Below are 13,130 nucleotides of genomic sequence, written 5' to 3' on the forward strand. Positions count from 1 at the left end.
GTTTGGATAAATATCACCTGGGGTAAAGGGCTCACGCAGGAAGGCACTGCGTCACGGCACTGTTTCTTCTGGAGAAAAAATCCCTTTCCTGTTTACGCGAGAGGTATTCCAGGAATAATTTAAATTGTTAAAATTCTTGAATCACAGCCGTGCCTGGGCCGCGCCTCCTGTTCTAATGATGCACGGAAATACTCGGGCATCACTTTCCAGAGAGAAAAGGAACAATGACACACCATCTTGTGAAGGCTAGCTTCTTTGAAAGGCGCTATATAAACTACAGATTAATTCAATATCAATTCTTTAGGGATTCACATTTGTTTCTTGGGTGGAAGCTACTTTCCGAGACCCCGTTTCCTGCAGGAACAGAAACCTGTGAGCGGGACATTGACACGTCTCCATGCTGTTCACATGAGCCGTCTTCCTAGTTACAGACGGACCCTTTTGCCTGAACTGGAGAATTCATTCAGCTGTGAAATACAGAAGGATCCTCCATAAGGAAACCAATTCAGTATCTGATATCTATTGATTTCTATAAAATCGAAAAAAAGGTTAAAATCTTGAGCACGTGTTCATAATATTAGTATGTTATGACAGTGAAGCATCTGCTCCGCGGGCGGACTCTGGCGTGTTTCCCTGAGGTACCGCCTTCCACTCGCAGAGACGAGACTAATTTCCACGGCTGTGTGTGATACAGCAGGCAGGTAGGGTTCAGGTGACGCAATAGGGACAACAGGCTGGACGAGCTACACAGAGGGAGGGGTCAGAGCTGCAGGGGAGGGGCAGAGTTACGCAGGGGGAGGAGTCATAACCGCAAGGGGAGGGGCCAAATCAGCAGGGGGGGAGTCAGAGCTGCACACAGGGTGGTGGGGTCAGGCACACGATGCGGCTTATTGTCAGCCCAGAGCTCGATGGTCAGACGCTTCCAGCCTTTCGTCCCTGTCCAGCACCAGCGCTGTCCTCGCAGGGGACTCTGGCAGTCAGAAAGTAGCAGTGGAGGGACGGGAATTCAGACTGGGGCACTCCTGCGATTCAGTCTGCTGAGAAACTCCCAGAAGTCTGCAGCACTCATCTTCGACCCAGAATCCTTGGGGTCACAGATGGAAACAAAGGGTAGGGAGAAGTCCGGACCGAGACCTGCGGGAACGTCTCCATACAGGGCGCTGTGCCTCTCCGAGAGGCGATGAGCTGCAGAGAGCGACCCGACACTTTCCTTCTCATGTTGCAAAATAAAGCCCAATTCAAGAGAACCAATTTTCACAAAATGTTTACGATAATCAGTGAAAATTCTGAAATGGGTGTCATGGGGTCCGAAGGGTTCTGTCCACTTTCTTGCTCTGTTGCAGTGGGTTGGGGTTACGTTCCAGCTTAACCGCCCAATGGAGATCAGTGCCCCAGTGTGCAAAAACCAGCAGGCCAGCGGACTGAACGACTGAATACCGGGGATTCTCTTCTGCAGGTGGAACAAGGCTGCACAGCACCATAAAGTAGCCCTTTTTAATTCAGTGATCAAAACAGACAATTCAAATTTCCAATTCTAAAATACAAAAAAACATCAACAGTGCAATGAAAGGAAATCGGAACTCCAGAAATCGGCCGTCCGAGTCTTTCCAGCCCAGGCCTGGTGTCTGCGGTGCGGGTGGCGCAGGCTGGAGGGAGGGTCTGCGAGGAGGAAGCGGAGTGTGGTGTGTGGTGACTCCTTACACTGAGCCCCGCCCTACTTCCCAGAATCCTCAGGGCTCCGGTCACAGTGTCCACTGGACGGTGAAGACCTGGGACATGGGCAGCGCCAAGCCGGGCACCGTGAGCACCTGCAGGCGGACCGGACAGGGGGGTGTTACTGCCGCCCCGCGCGGAGGAGGAGATACTGCCCCCTGCTGGACAAAGGCTCCCACAGACACAGCGGCACGGCCGACTCACCCTGGTGTCGGAGCGGTAGGAGAAGTCAGGCACCCTCTCTCCGTCTGCCCAGACCTCCCGAGGGGGTGCCGGCACCCCAAACACCCGCACTGCACTCAGCACCAGCCCATCCAGAGCCCCGTTCACCCGCAGGGGCTCGCTGACCAGCTGACCCTGCAGGACACCGACAGTGTGAAGACGAATCCTGGAGCGGCTCTCTACCCTCCTGCAGCCAGTGCTGGTCTGTTCCTGTCTGACACTGCGCTGACCACTGCCATCTCCCCAAAGAGGCTGCGCTGACCACTGAGCATTTCTGTAGTGGCCCCACTACACAACTAGAAGCTACCTAGAAGCATCTAAAGGATCTACATACACTTATAATTTTATTTTAAAAATCACAGGGACAATAACAAAGATGTCCACAGCAGTAACTACAGTAAATAAAACTCTTAACAATAACAAAGGCGCCGTTGCAGAAATCAGCTCTGGGACAGCCACCCTCACTTACCTCCCCTGCCAGGAACAGGATATGGGAGTAGTCTCCCGTCTCGAAGGTGTCCAGGCTGTCCCCATCATCCCAAAACAGCTCCCCCCTCGCCCAACCACCGCCGGACAGCGCCACCGTCAGGTGGAAGGGCTTACTGCGGGACTGAGTGGTTGTCAGCGCCGGCTCCTGAAGTGCACACACGGATGATCCGATCAGCAAGGACAAGAGACACCTCACCACCAGCTCCATGTGGAAAAGCCTCCACGCACACAGCACCTACCTGCTGAACAATTATGTGTGTACACACACACACACACACACACACACACAGCACCTACCTGCTGAACAATGATGTGCCCCTCTCTCAGGTGCACATTTATTGTATCCAGAGCAGCTGGGAGGAGGAGATACTGCCCCCTGCTGGAGAAAGGCTGGCCCTGCAGGTAAGCAGAAGAGCAGAGTGAGAAACAGAGTTAACAGGCCCAGCAACGGGAGAATGTAGACGGGGAGGAAGAAGAAATGAGGACAAGGGAGAGATCTGAGATCCGAGATGGAGGAGAGGTACGATGCTCACATCATGAAGGCTGTACCAGGTGCCCGGCGGGAGATAGGCTGACAGCTCCTCAGCTCCCTCCTCCAGGACCGGGCTCACCAGCAGAGACGCCCCCCACAGGAACTGGCGGTCCACAGCCTGGCAGTTCGGATCAGACGGAAACCTGCCCGAGACGGGACAGCCATCATGGCACATTCCTGGGAATTCTGGTTCATACAGAGGGTGGCAAAACAAAAGTCCCAGTACTTTTAGCCCAGGGTGTCCAGTCCTGGTCCCGCAGGGTCAGTGTGTCTGCAGGGGGTCCAGTCCTGGTCCTGCAGGGTCAGTGTGTCCGCAGGGGGTCCGGTCCTCGTTCTGGAGGACCAGTCTGTTTGCAGGTCTCTAGGACCAGGACTGGACACCTGCTGACACACTGACCAACCCTAAAGGATGAGGACTGGACACCGTGAAGACGCACTGAGCCTGCAGGACCAGGATTGCCCTTCCCTGTTATAGACCACGAAAAGAGTCATTGGAATTAAAGTAGAGGATCTTCTTTCTGCTCCTTGTTTGGAACCTTTCTGATGTTCTCATGAGGTGGGGGCAGGATGGAGCAGGACAGCGAGGGGCTCGGAGGGAGCTCAGATCTTACTCCAGGAACAGGGGTCTGGCCACCGTCTCCGCGGCAACGTGGGCGCGGTGGAACAGCGTGTACAGCAGGGGCAGCACAGAGTAGCGCAGCATCAGGGCACTGCGCATGGCCGTCTGGGCCTTCTTGCCAAACACATAGGGCTCCTGGGGCTGCAGAGACACACACACACAACATTACCCTCATTGCTGGCTCAGCATGCGCACACACACACAAAAGCTCTACTCTCTAGTTCACTGACAATAAAGAGTGGGCACAGTGCACCCCCTCACCGCGTTGGGCCTGTCGTTGTGGTTCCTCATGAAGGGGTAGAAGGCGCCCAGCTGGGTCCAGCGCACGCACAGCTCCTCTGTGGCGTCGCCCCCGAATCCACACACGTCCGCACCGACCAGGGGCACCCCATACAGGCCGAACAGCAGGATGGCTGTGGAGAGCAAGGAGGCGCCAGAGCGGTCAGGGTTGGCGGGGTCCCTCGGGGCCTCTCCCGGACTGCGCCCCCGACTCCCTGCTCACCAGGCACCGAGAGTCGCAGCTGCTCCCAGTCGCTCCGCACGTCTCCCGTCCAGTGTCCCGCGAACCGCCCCAGGCCCGGGAACGAGGAGCGCGACAGCACGAAGGGTCGTGTGCCCCGCACTCTCTCCAGAGCACTGCGGGACGGGGGTCAGGGGTCAGGGGTCAGGGGTGAAGAGGAAGAGTCGGGCGTCAGGAACAGCAGTTACTGTGGCCACTTGGTCCACCAGAGCTCGTCTGTTTTCCCATGTTGTGGTCATGGAAAGATTCTGGTTTTTATCAGCCTCCACTGCCAGTCCAAGCCAACCCATTCCCAGGATTAACGGTTCTGTGTTATGAAGGTCTCCTAGATCCAGATCAGGATCTATTACAAACACATTAATCCTGGCATCCCGACATGCTGGCTGGCCCACGAAGGGGGTGTGGCCCATGTATGGGGTGTGACCAGGAGGGGTGTGGCCACGCAAGGAGTGACCCTGGAAGAGGGTGTGGCTCTGGAAGAGGGCGTGGCTCACCTGTGTGTGGCGTTGGCCTCAGTGAGACCGTACAAGTTGTGCAGGTTGTAGTGTGAGGACAGGTGCTGCTGGCTGGACATGCACAGGGTTCCCGCACTCAGGCTTCCCCCGATCACTCCTGCAGGCAGTGAGAGAGAGAAACACAGAGAGACGGGGCTCCCAGGTCAGCAAGGCTCTGTGTGAAACACATGAACACTGCAAGGCCTGGGGAATCGCAGAGGACAGAGCTGGCAATCAGACGCCTATTGCACAGCACTATCCTCTACCCCCGAGCACCAGGCTCTGCTGCATCTTTCAAAGCCCTGCCTCTGCACCCCAGACCAACCCCAGCGAAGGTGGGTGCTGCAGGGAAGCAAAAGGTCACAGTGCAGTTCGGAGTACTTTTAAAATAAGTTTATAATGAAAAGTCTTCCAGGTTGTTGAGTGCAGATGCCATGCGTTTTGCAGAACTCAACACTAAAGCACACCCTACATGTATGAACTGCCTCGTGTCTCCTTCTGAAGAAGGAGTCGCTGCACTAGTACAAGTGCGAATTTGAAACAAAACCTCAGCGTCAAGGGACTATGTCCAGCTGAACTTTAGCGCCATGTCCTGCTGGGTTTGGACCTTTGAAGCTGCCCCTTGCGACACTGACCTGGGGTGTAGGGGGGGTTCTCGAGGTCATTGTCTGGACACCCTTGCAGGGACCCCTGGACGAAGCTGGACGGCTCGTTCATGTCCTGCCAGGAGCAGACGGGAGTGTTCACAGGATTGGCAGAGCATGGACAGCTCTGTCCCAGAGACCCACAGTGTCTTCTTATCGTACACGTCAACGCAGCTCTTTATACATGTACTGAATCTACAAACACTGGAGGCCTGAGATGCAACACACAGCAACCAGTGCAGCCAGTCTCAGCGCCTGCTGCCTGGAGAAGCAGGTGGGACCACTCTAGAATCAGGGCCAACTGTGATCCTGATCTGAAGAGGGTAACCGCTGGTGTACACGCAGGGGATCACAGGAAGGGGGTGCTCTTACAATCCACAGCCCATCAAAGGGTACTTTGGCATGGAAATCCTGGATGTTGTCGAGCCACCAGCGCTGCGTCTCGGGGTTCGTGAAGTCAGGAAAGGCAGTGGGGCCAGGCCACACCTGCACGGACAGAGACAGGGGTCACGGCGTGGTCAGGCACGGCCCCCACACCAGGACAGGGGTCACCGCGTGGTCAGGCACGGCCCCCACACCAGGACAGGGGTCACGGCATCATCACGCACGGCCCCTACAAGGGGTTGAGGGAGGAAAGACTGCAGGGATTAGAGAGATGAGAGATTGGGTGGGAGAGGAGAGGAGCTGGAGAGGGAAGAGACGATTTACTTGCCTTCCCGATGAGTGGCTGTCCCGTGGCGTTCCTGACGAACACGCCCCTCTGGAGCCCATCATCAAAGGGCCGGTAGGAGCCGGGAGGGCCCGCACTGCTGATCCCGGGATCCTGAGGGAGAGGGAGTGAGAAGAGCTATCTCACGTACAGGGCTCTGACCAGCACACTGCTGCCCTTTGGTGGCAGAAAGGGGCAATTCAGGCCATGGGTAACCTGGAGAGGCAGATCTCACCTTGAGCCCCATACCTGCGACAACATCCCCGAGACCCACACCACAGGCATCTGGATCCCAATGGCCAAAGACTCTGACTGCCATTTCTGCTGAACTCTATATAATTTAAATCAACCTACTACTTTCTTCCTTGGTAGAAAGTAGCGCATTTTCCCAGTAGTTTGACACATCTAGCATCTGCTCATTTTAAGCCTCATGATGACCGGCAGGTGTCCACTGGGAATCAGACAGGTGACGCCCTCGACTCCTCCCGTGCCTCCACTCATTCACCGCTGCAAGCTTGTCTCACTCAATTCAATTCAATTCAAGGTGCTTTATTAGCATGACCGATGGGTACAATCAGTGTTGCCAAAGCAAATAAAAATGATGAAATTAACATGGAACAAAACATAAAATAAAAGTGAAATAAAATCTACAGACATATTACAGACATTTACAGCAGAGACATATCATAAAATATTTACATATACTGTAAACATATTGAGCTTTATTGGGAGACAGACTCACTGTTCCTCAGGCTGTGACAGGAGATCACATACTGGGCTGCCAGTTCAACTGAGTTCCCTCCTCCCTCTCCCAGTAGGATTGGGACCCGTTGTGATTCTGGCAGGTGTGGGAACTCTGGGACTAGATTTCTGAATTTAGGGAAGAACGTTTTCTAATCCCAGAGTATCTGTCACAGTGCAGTAGGAAGTGCACCTCTGTCTCCAATTGTCCCCGCTGGCAGTGGGAGCACAGCCTGTCCTCTCTGGACAGCCAGGTCTGCCTGTGTTGCCCAGTTTCTATGGCCAGGCTGTGGTCACTCTGCCTGTACTTCGTCAGGGTCTGTTTCTTTTTGCTGTTTTTTATCTTGGTCAAATATTCGGCTAGTGTGTATTGTCTGTTTAGGGTTCTGTAGCATTCCAGTTTATGTTGTGTTTGTGTGTGTGTCCCAGTGTGTGTGAGATATTGCTGTTCTCTCTCTCACTCACCAGGATCAGCACGTACTTCAACCCCCCCTGGTGGAACTCCCTGACCATTGCAGGCAGGTCTCCAAACCGCTGGGGGTCAAAGGTGAAGACTCTCCTCTGGTCAGCGTAGTCCAGGTCATTCCACTGCACGTCCTGGCACAGATGGAGCCAAGGTGAGCCACAGCAGGAGTGGAGAAGACGAGAGGGAATAACGAGGACAAGAGCTGCAGTATTCCAACATGCGCTTCTGTAAGGAATACTGTGTTACTAGAGAAGGGGCAGGGAGGGGCAGTACCAGTGGGAAGCCGGCGCTGTGCATGCGCTGCACCACCCTGCGCGTGACGTTGGTGGTCGAGTACCCCCATCGGCACAGGTGGAACCCCAGGGACCAGTAGGGGGGCATTGCAGGGTACCCTGGGAGAGGGGAAAGGAGGGAGGAGAGATTGCTTCAGTAAAATGCTTTCGTTCTGGGTATGACCTCTGCCAACAGGCAGCGTGTCTGCAGACACACCGGCGGGAGGGAGGGAGATCGCAGAGCCGGGCTGAGCGACAGTGAGAGAGAGGAGGGAGCGAGGCGGGACAGGTCTCGGAGGGAGGGGGGCAGCCGTCTCCTACCGATGACCTCCTGGTACTGCCGCACCACGCTCTGCGGGTCGGGGCCCAGAAACACGTACAGGTCCATCACCCCTCCCAGGGCCCTCCAGGTCAGTGCTGGGGCCGGCTGCAGCAGCACCTCTGCACAGAGAGAGAGACGGTCAGCGCAGGGCCGCTGGACAGCTCCACACACACACACACACAGAGAGAGAGACAGGTCAGCGCAGGGCCGCTGGACAGCTCTACACACACACACAGAGAGACAGGTCAGCGCAGGGCCGCTGGACAGCTCTACACACACAGAGAGAGATAGGTCAGCGCAGGGCCGCTGGACAGCTCCACACACACAGAGAGAGACAGGTCAGCGCAGGGCCGCTGGACAGCTCCACACACACAGAGAGAGAGACGGTCAGCGCAGGGCCGCTGGACAGCTCTACACACACACACACAGAGAGAGAGAGAGACAGGTCAGCGCAGGGCCGCTGGACAGCTCTACACACACACACAGAGAGACAGGTCAGCGCAGGGCCGCTGGACAGTTCTACACACACAGAGAGAGAGAGAGACAGGCCAGCGCAGGGCCGCTGGACAGCACTACACACACACACACAGAGAGAGAGAGAGACAGGTCAGCGCAGGGCCACTGGACAGCTCTACACACACACACAGAGAGAGAGAGAGAGACAGGTCAGCGCAGGGCCGCTGGACAGCTCTACACACACACAGAGAGACAGGTCAGCGCAGGGCCGCTGGACAGCACTACATACACAGAGAGAGAGAGACAGGTCAGCGCAGGGGCTGGTACACAGAGAGACACAAAAGAGACGTCGGGCTCAGAGGGCATGACCCCCACCCTGGAGGATGTGGACAGACCCAGTTCCCCGCCCCCAGGGCTCACCCACGGCGTTGCTGTTGAGCAGGAAGACCCCGTGCGCGAGACCGTCGCCCTCCTGCAGCAGGTAGAAGGGGTGCGAGCCGTACAGGTTGGCATCACTCTGCGGGAGGAGAGAGAGGCGCTTCAGTCCACTGTGCCCATTTCCTGTTCGATCTGAAATCGTGGCAAAGCAGGTGATGCGGCCTGAACAAGACTGATCCTGTGGCAGGAGAGGAAGAGGATGAGGAGGAGAGACTGGAGGGGACACAGCCAGGGCGCTCGAGGGGCAGGGGGTCCACGGCGGAGTGTCAGACCCACATGTGGCGCCATGTCTCTGTTCCACAGGGTCACGGACGTCCAGTTGAGGTCAAGGGTCAGGGGGGTCAGATGCTCCCCCAGCCCAGACAGCAGGCGGGAGGGCAGAGAGGTGGACAGCTGCAAGAACTGGTCAGCAAACAGCAGGGGGGCCACCGTGGTGTTCAGCCTGAGAGAGATGGACAGTGTCAGCTGGAGTAGGGAGCACACGGTCTGCACAGGCTTGACAACATGACTGAGAACAACATGGCAGAGGAACTTGGAAATGAATCGTACAACTGTCTGCCAGTATTAAAACCTGAAAAAGAAGAGCACAGTGTTTAGAAGATGAAAGGGATACGTGTTATCCATGGAGCTGTTTACAAGCAGGAAATAAACATGCCTCAGGATGAGGATGGAAAAATCTGTATTAAACACAAGAATCACCGAAGAGAAACATCTCCTGGGCTTGATGATATTCTACCCATTGTACTTAAGGACACATGAGATGTGATTCATATAGTTTCCATTAGACACAAAAAAAAGACAGCGATCACACCCATGGGCTGGTAATGTATTCATGAGGTGCCCATTCATTAAAAGACTAGAAAGCTGAATCAAGTTAGTAATCAGAGACCTGTAAGTCTCCCTTCTCTTACATGTATCAATAGGAGGTCATGCAAACAGTGCAGAAGCTACACAGGAAACTCAAGAAGATCTAGAAATTAAAAATGGGGGCAAACACCTGGCCGAAAACTTCTAATGCAGATAAATCCACCAGTTATCTGAGTGTTACATGCAGGTAGGAAAACATAAATGATAAAAACTAGATTGGAATGTGAAGAAGTAATAAAATAAGCAAACAAAATGTCAGAGTTTAAAGTTTATCAAAATTAAAAACTGTACAATGCATGAATAATAAGCATGATCATTAATAATATCATTGCTCTCAGTTCAGGGAAGAGTACAGATACATGCCCAGGTTCAAGGCAATGTGCTACACTGACAGGCTGAAGGAACTGAACCCTTCCAGTCTTGAACAGAGACGACTATCGGCAGATCTGCTGCACGTATGTAGAATCCTGAATGAAACTTACAAACTGAACCCAGGAGGGTTCTTCATAATTCACAGTGAAGCACGAACCACATGAAAACTGACATGTCAGGGAAGCCCATTTAAAGCTGATAACAGGAGGCACTTCTTTAGATAAAGAGTCGTAGGGGTTTGGAACAAGTTGCAGCCACACTGCCAATGGCTTCCATCAGATCAAAGACCCACTGACCCTCCTCCATGTGCCCGGACCCCCGACAGACTCACAGCACACGGCCGCTGGAGCTCCGCCGCACCACCAGGCCGAAGGGCTCGGGGACGAAGTCCACAGAGTAGAGGGGAGAGGGCGGCCGCGGGCCCCTCCGAGGCACGGGCAGCGGCACCTCGTAGCGCGGAGCTGTGGGGTCTTTCAGCTGGAAACGCACACGGGGGGTCAGAGCTCACGCAGACACAGAGTCGGCACGACAGGGGACGCATGGCCCCAAGACACCGAGAGTCTACTTTCCCTCCCGCTCACCACAGCCCCCAGACACGCCCCTCCCGCTCACTACAGCCCCCCTAGACACGCCCCTCCCGCTCACTACAGCCCCCAGACACGTCCCTCCCGCTCACTACAGCCCCCCTAGACACGCCCCTCCCACTCACTACAGCCCCCCCCCCAGACACGCCCCTCCCGCTCACTACAGCCCCCAGACACGCCCCTCCCACTCACTACAGCCCCCCCCCCCCAGACACGCCCCTCCCACTCACTACAGCCCCCCCCCCCCCAGACACGCCCCTCCCGCTCACTACAGCCCCCCCCAAGACACGCCCCTTCGGCTCACTACAGCCCCCCCTAGACACGCCCCTCCGGCTCACTACAGCCCCCAGACACGCCCCTTTGGCTCACTACAGCCCCCAGACACGCCCCTCCCGCTCACTACAGCCCCCCAGACACACACCCACCCCCCAGCTCACTACAGCCCCCAGACACGCCCCTCCTGCTCACTACAGCCCCCCCCTCGCTGGGAGCTGACTGGCTGGAAGAGCAGTCAGTCTGCACTACAGTGAAGTTTCAGATGAACCACAAGCACACAGCGCAGGTGCTGAGCAAGAGACGCAGGCTGCCCACAGAGGCCACTCACCGTCAGGTGCAGGCAGCCCGGGGACTCCAGCACGACCTCCAGCCTCAGGGTGCTGATGTCTCGGGGCAGGAATGAGGGGGCGGCGCGGCTCAGCGTGGCAGTCTGGCCCCTCTCTGTAGGGGTCAGGGGCCCCATCTTGTATCCGGGGTAGGAGGGAGGGAAGAAGCACCAGGGTGGCCCCGCCGAGCGGCTCTGCGCCAGGGGGGCGTAGCAGCAACCCCGCGCCTCGCACTCCCGCCGGCCGAGCGCCCGATCTGGGGCGCAGTCGAACCGGCCGTCTGGGGGCGCCCCGCACTGCAGGCTCGTGTCCACACCCCCGTCCCGGGGCAAGCTGGTCCTGGTGGCGCCCCTCGAGCCCGGGCCCTGCGCAGGCAGCAGCGTGGCCAGCCCACGCGTGGTCGGTGTGTGTCCCTGTAAGGACCCCTGGTACAGGAGCGCAGCACACGCCAGCACCGCCAGGCCCGCGGCCCCCAACCTCAGGGGGGACACGGCAGAACGGCCGGGCACACGGGGACCCCCTTCCTCCGGGGGTCCCCGACCCCACCGCTCGCACACAGGCATGGCCCCCAGGAGAGACCCCTGGACGGGCTGGAGCTGCAGCACAGAGCCGGTGTCCCCGAAAGAGTCCAGCTGAGTGGGGAGACAGAGCAACAGGTGAGACATCCAACTGAGCAGCTCAGCAACGACCAAGTGGGTCAGTCAGCCAGGCAGCTCCTCACTGAGGGACCCACTCAGTTCTTACATCTCCCCGTCTCAGGAAGGCAGGGAGCATCGCTCAGGACTGCCGTCATCCTGGTTCCTCACTGTTCTCCCCCTGCCCTCAGGTCAGCGTTATAGGAGCATGAAGGCACGAACCTGCAGACTCAGAGTTTCTTCCCACAAGCTGTCAGATGACTGAACTCTACACCTTCCGCTGACTCACACTCATGTGTTTTAAGTTGTATGTTATTTAACCTGTTGTTGTTGCTGCTGCTGCTGTTCTGTGTTTATATGTTTTTGGTGATTCCTTTAATGTCTGTGTACTGGTGCAAGCATGCAAATAAGCAGCATTTAATTGCACTTGTGCATGTGATAATGAACTGAACTGACCCCTCCAGTGAAGCCGTTCCAGGGCCTCTCTGGCCTCAGTTACTGGACTGGGCCAATGACTCAGGCAGGAAGTCCCAGAACCTCGGTTGCCAACTGGACAGTAAAACATGCGGGACCACAGAGCCGCGCAGCGCTGTTGCCCCTGCTGCCGGGGGGGACACGGGTCTCCAGGGTGCTGAACCCCGAGTCCGATACCACACCGGCCTGAGTGTGCGCCCCGTGGGCTCTGCGGGTCTCGGAAAGGTCCTAGTTTTAACTCGAGAAGATGCGAGCCGGAGCCGATAGTTAACAAACCTCGTTATGTTGCTATAAAACAGCAACAAGCCGTTTTTAATGTATTACGCCTAAGAAATGATGCGACTGAACTACACGCTCGCTACAATGTCTTCACTACAGTGTCTCTTCCGTTCTAAGACAAACTCTCTACTTCTGTTTCTGAGTTACTGAGTTACTTCCTGTTCCCCGTGCACTGCAAAAATAACCCGGCGAAGGATTTAAAAAAATAGGTATAACATAGTAAGTAAAGCAATTGTTTGGAACACAGCAAACAGGGTAACTTTGCGATTTAGCTATGAAGTCATTCTCTAAGTTTAAAGCGCTGTAAACTCTTCGGTACCTGTTGCGTGAACACGCAATCAGCACCTATGATCGACAGTTCACAGCTCCCGGTGTCCAGCGGATCCGCACAGGCAGGTCTGCCTCAGGCGCTGCTCGTCTCCGAGCCGCTCAATCGTGCACAATAACCCCCAAGGCGCAAACACGGCGGCCGGACGCCGAGGCCACTGAGCGGACAGGGTGCTGCAGGGCTGGCGGGCTCGCCTGCGCCCCCTTCATGCAGAGCACAGAGCTGCAGTCGCGCCACGCCCACAGGTCAGCTCCTCACACGGGCACTGGACACGAGCGGAGCTGGTTCGGCAATTTGAACACGTTTAATTAACACACCGCTACATTTAGGTACATTGTTTTACGGACTACGG

The 13,130-nt window shown here is 56.1% G+C and overlaps 1 protein-coding gene across 1 annotated transcript; it reads right to left on the reverse strand.

Annotated features, from left to right (window-relative positions):
* Positions 1–1,706: 1,706 nt before the first annotated feature.
* Positions 1,707–13,123, reverse strand: gaa (alpha glucosidase). The gene is made up of 20 exons (XM_015356780.2): positions 12,770–13,123; positions 11,065–11,694; positions 10,208–10,353; positions 8,914–9,079; positions 8,620–8,716; positions 7,743–7,862; positions 7,423–7,541; positions 7,149–7,280; positions 5,946–6,056; positions 5,606–5,719; positions 5,225–5,309; positions 4,590–4,707; positions 4,078–4,211; positions 3,837–3,988; positions 3,568–3,716; positions 2,958–3,099; positions 2,722–2,820; positions 2,405–2,569; positions 1,918–2,070; positions 1,707–1,808 (listed from the first exon to the last, which is right to left on the reverse strand). Exons 2-20 carry the CDS (start codon positions 11,623–11,625, stop codon positions 1,743–1,745), a joined length of 2,829 nt encoding a protein of 942 aa, XP_015212266.2. The 5' UTR covers positions 11,626–11,694; positions 12,770–13,123; the 3' UTR covers positions 1,707–1,742.
* Between the last annotated feature and the right edge of the window lie 7 nt (positions 13,124–13,130).

Source organism: Lepisosteus oculatus, chromosome 9 (genome assembly GCF_040954835.1).
Source record: "Lepisosteus oculatus isolate fLepOcu1 chromosome 9, fLepOcu1.hap2, whole genome shotgun sequence".
NCBI classification, from domain to species: domain Eukaryota; kingdom Metazoa; phylum Chordata; class Actinopteri; order Semionotiformes; family Lepisosteidae; genus Lepisosteus; species Lepisosteus oculatus.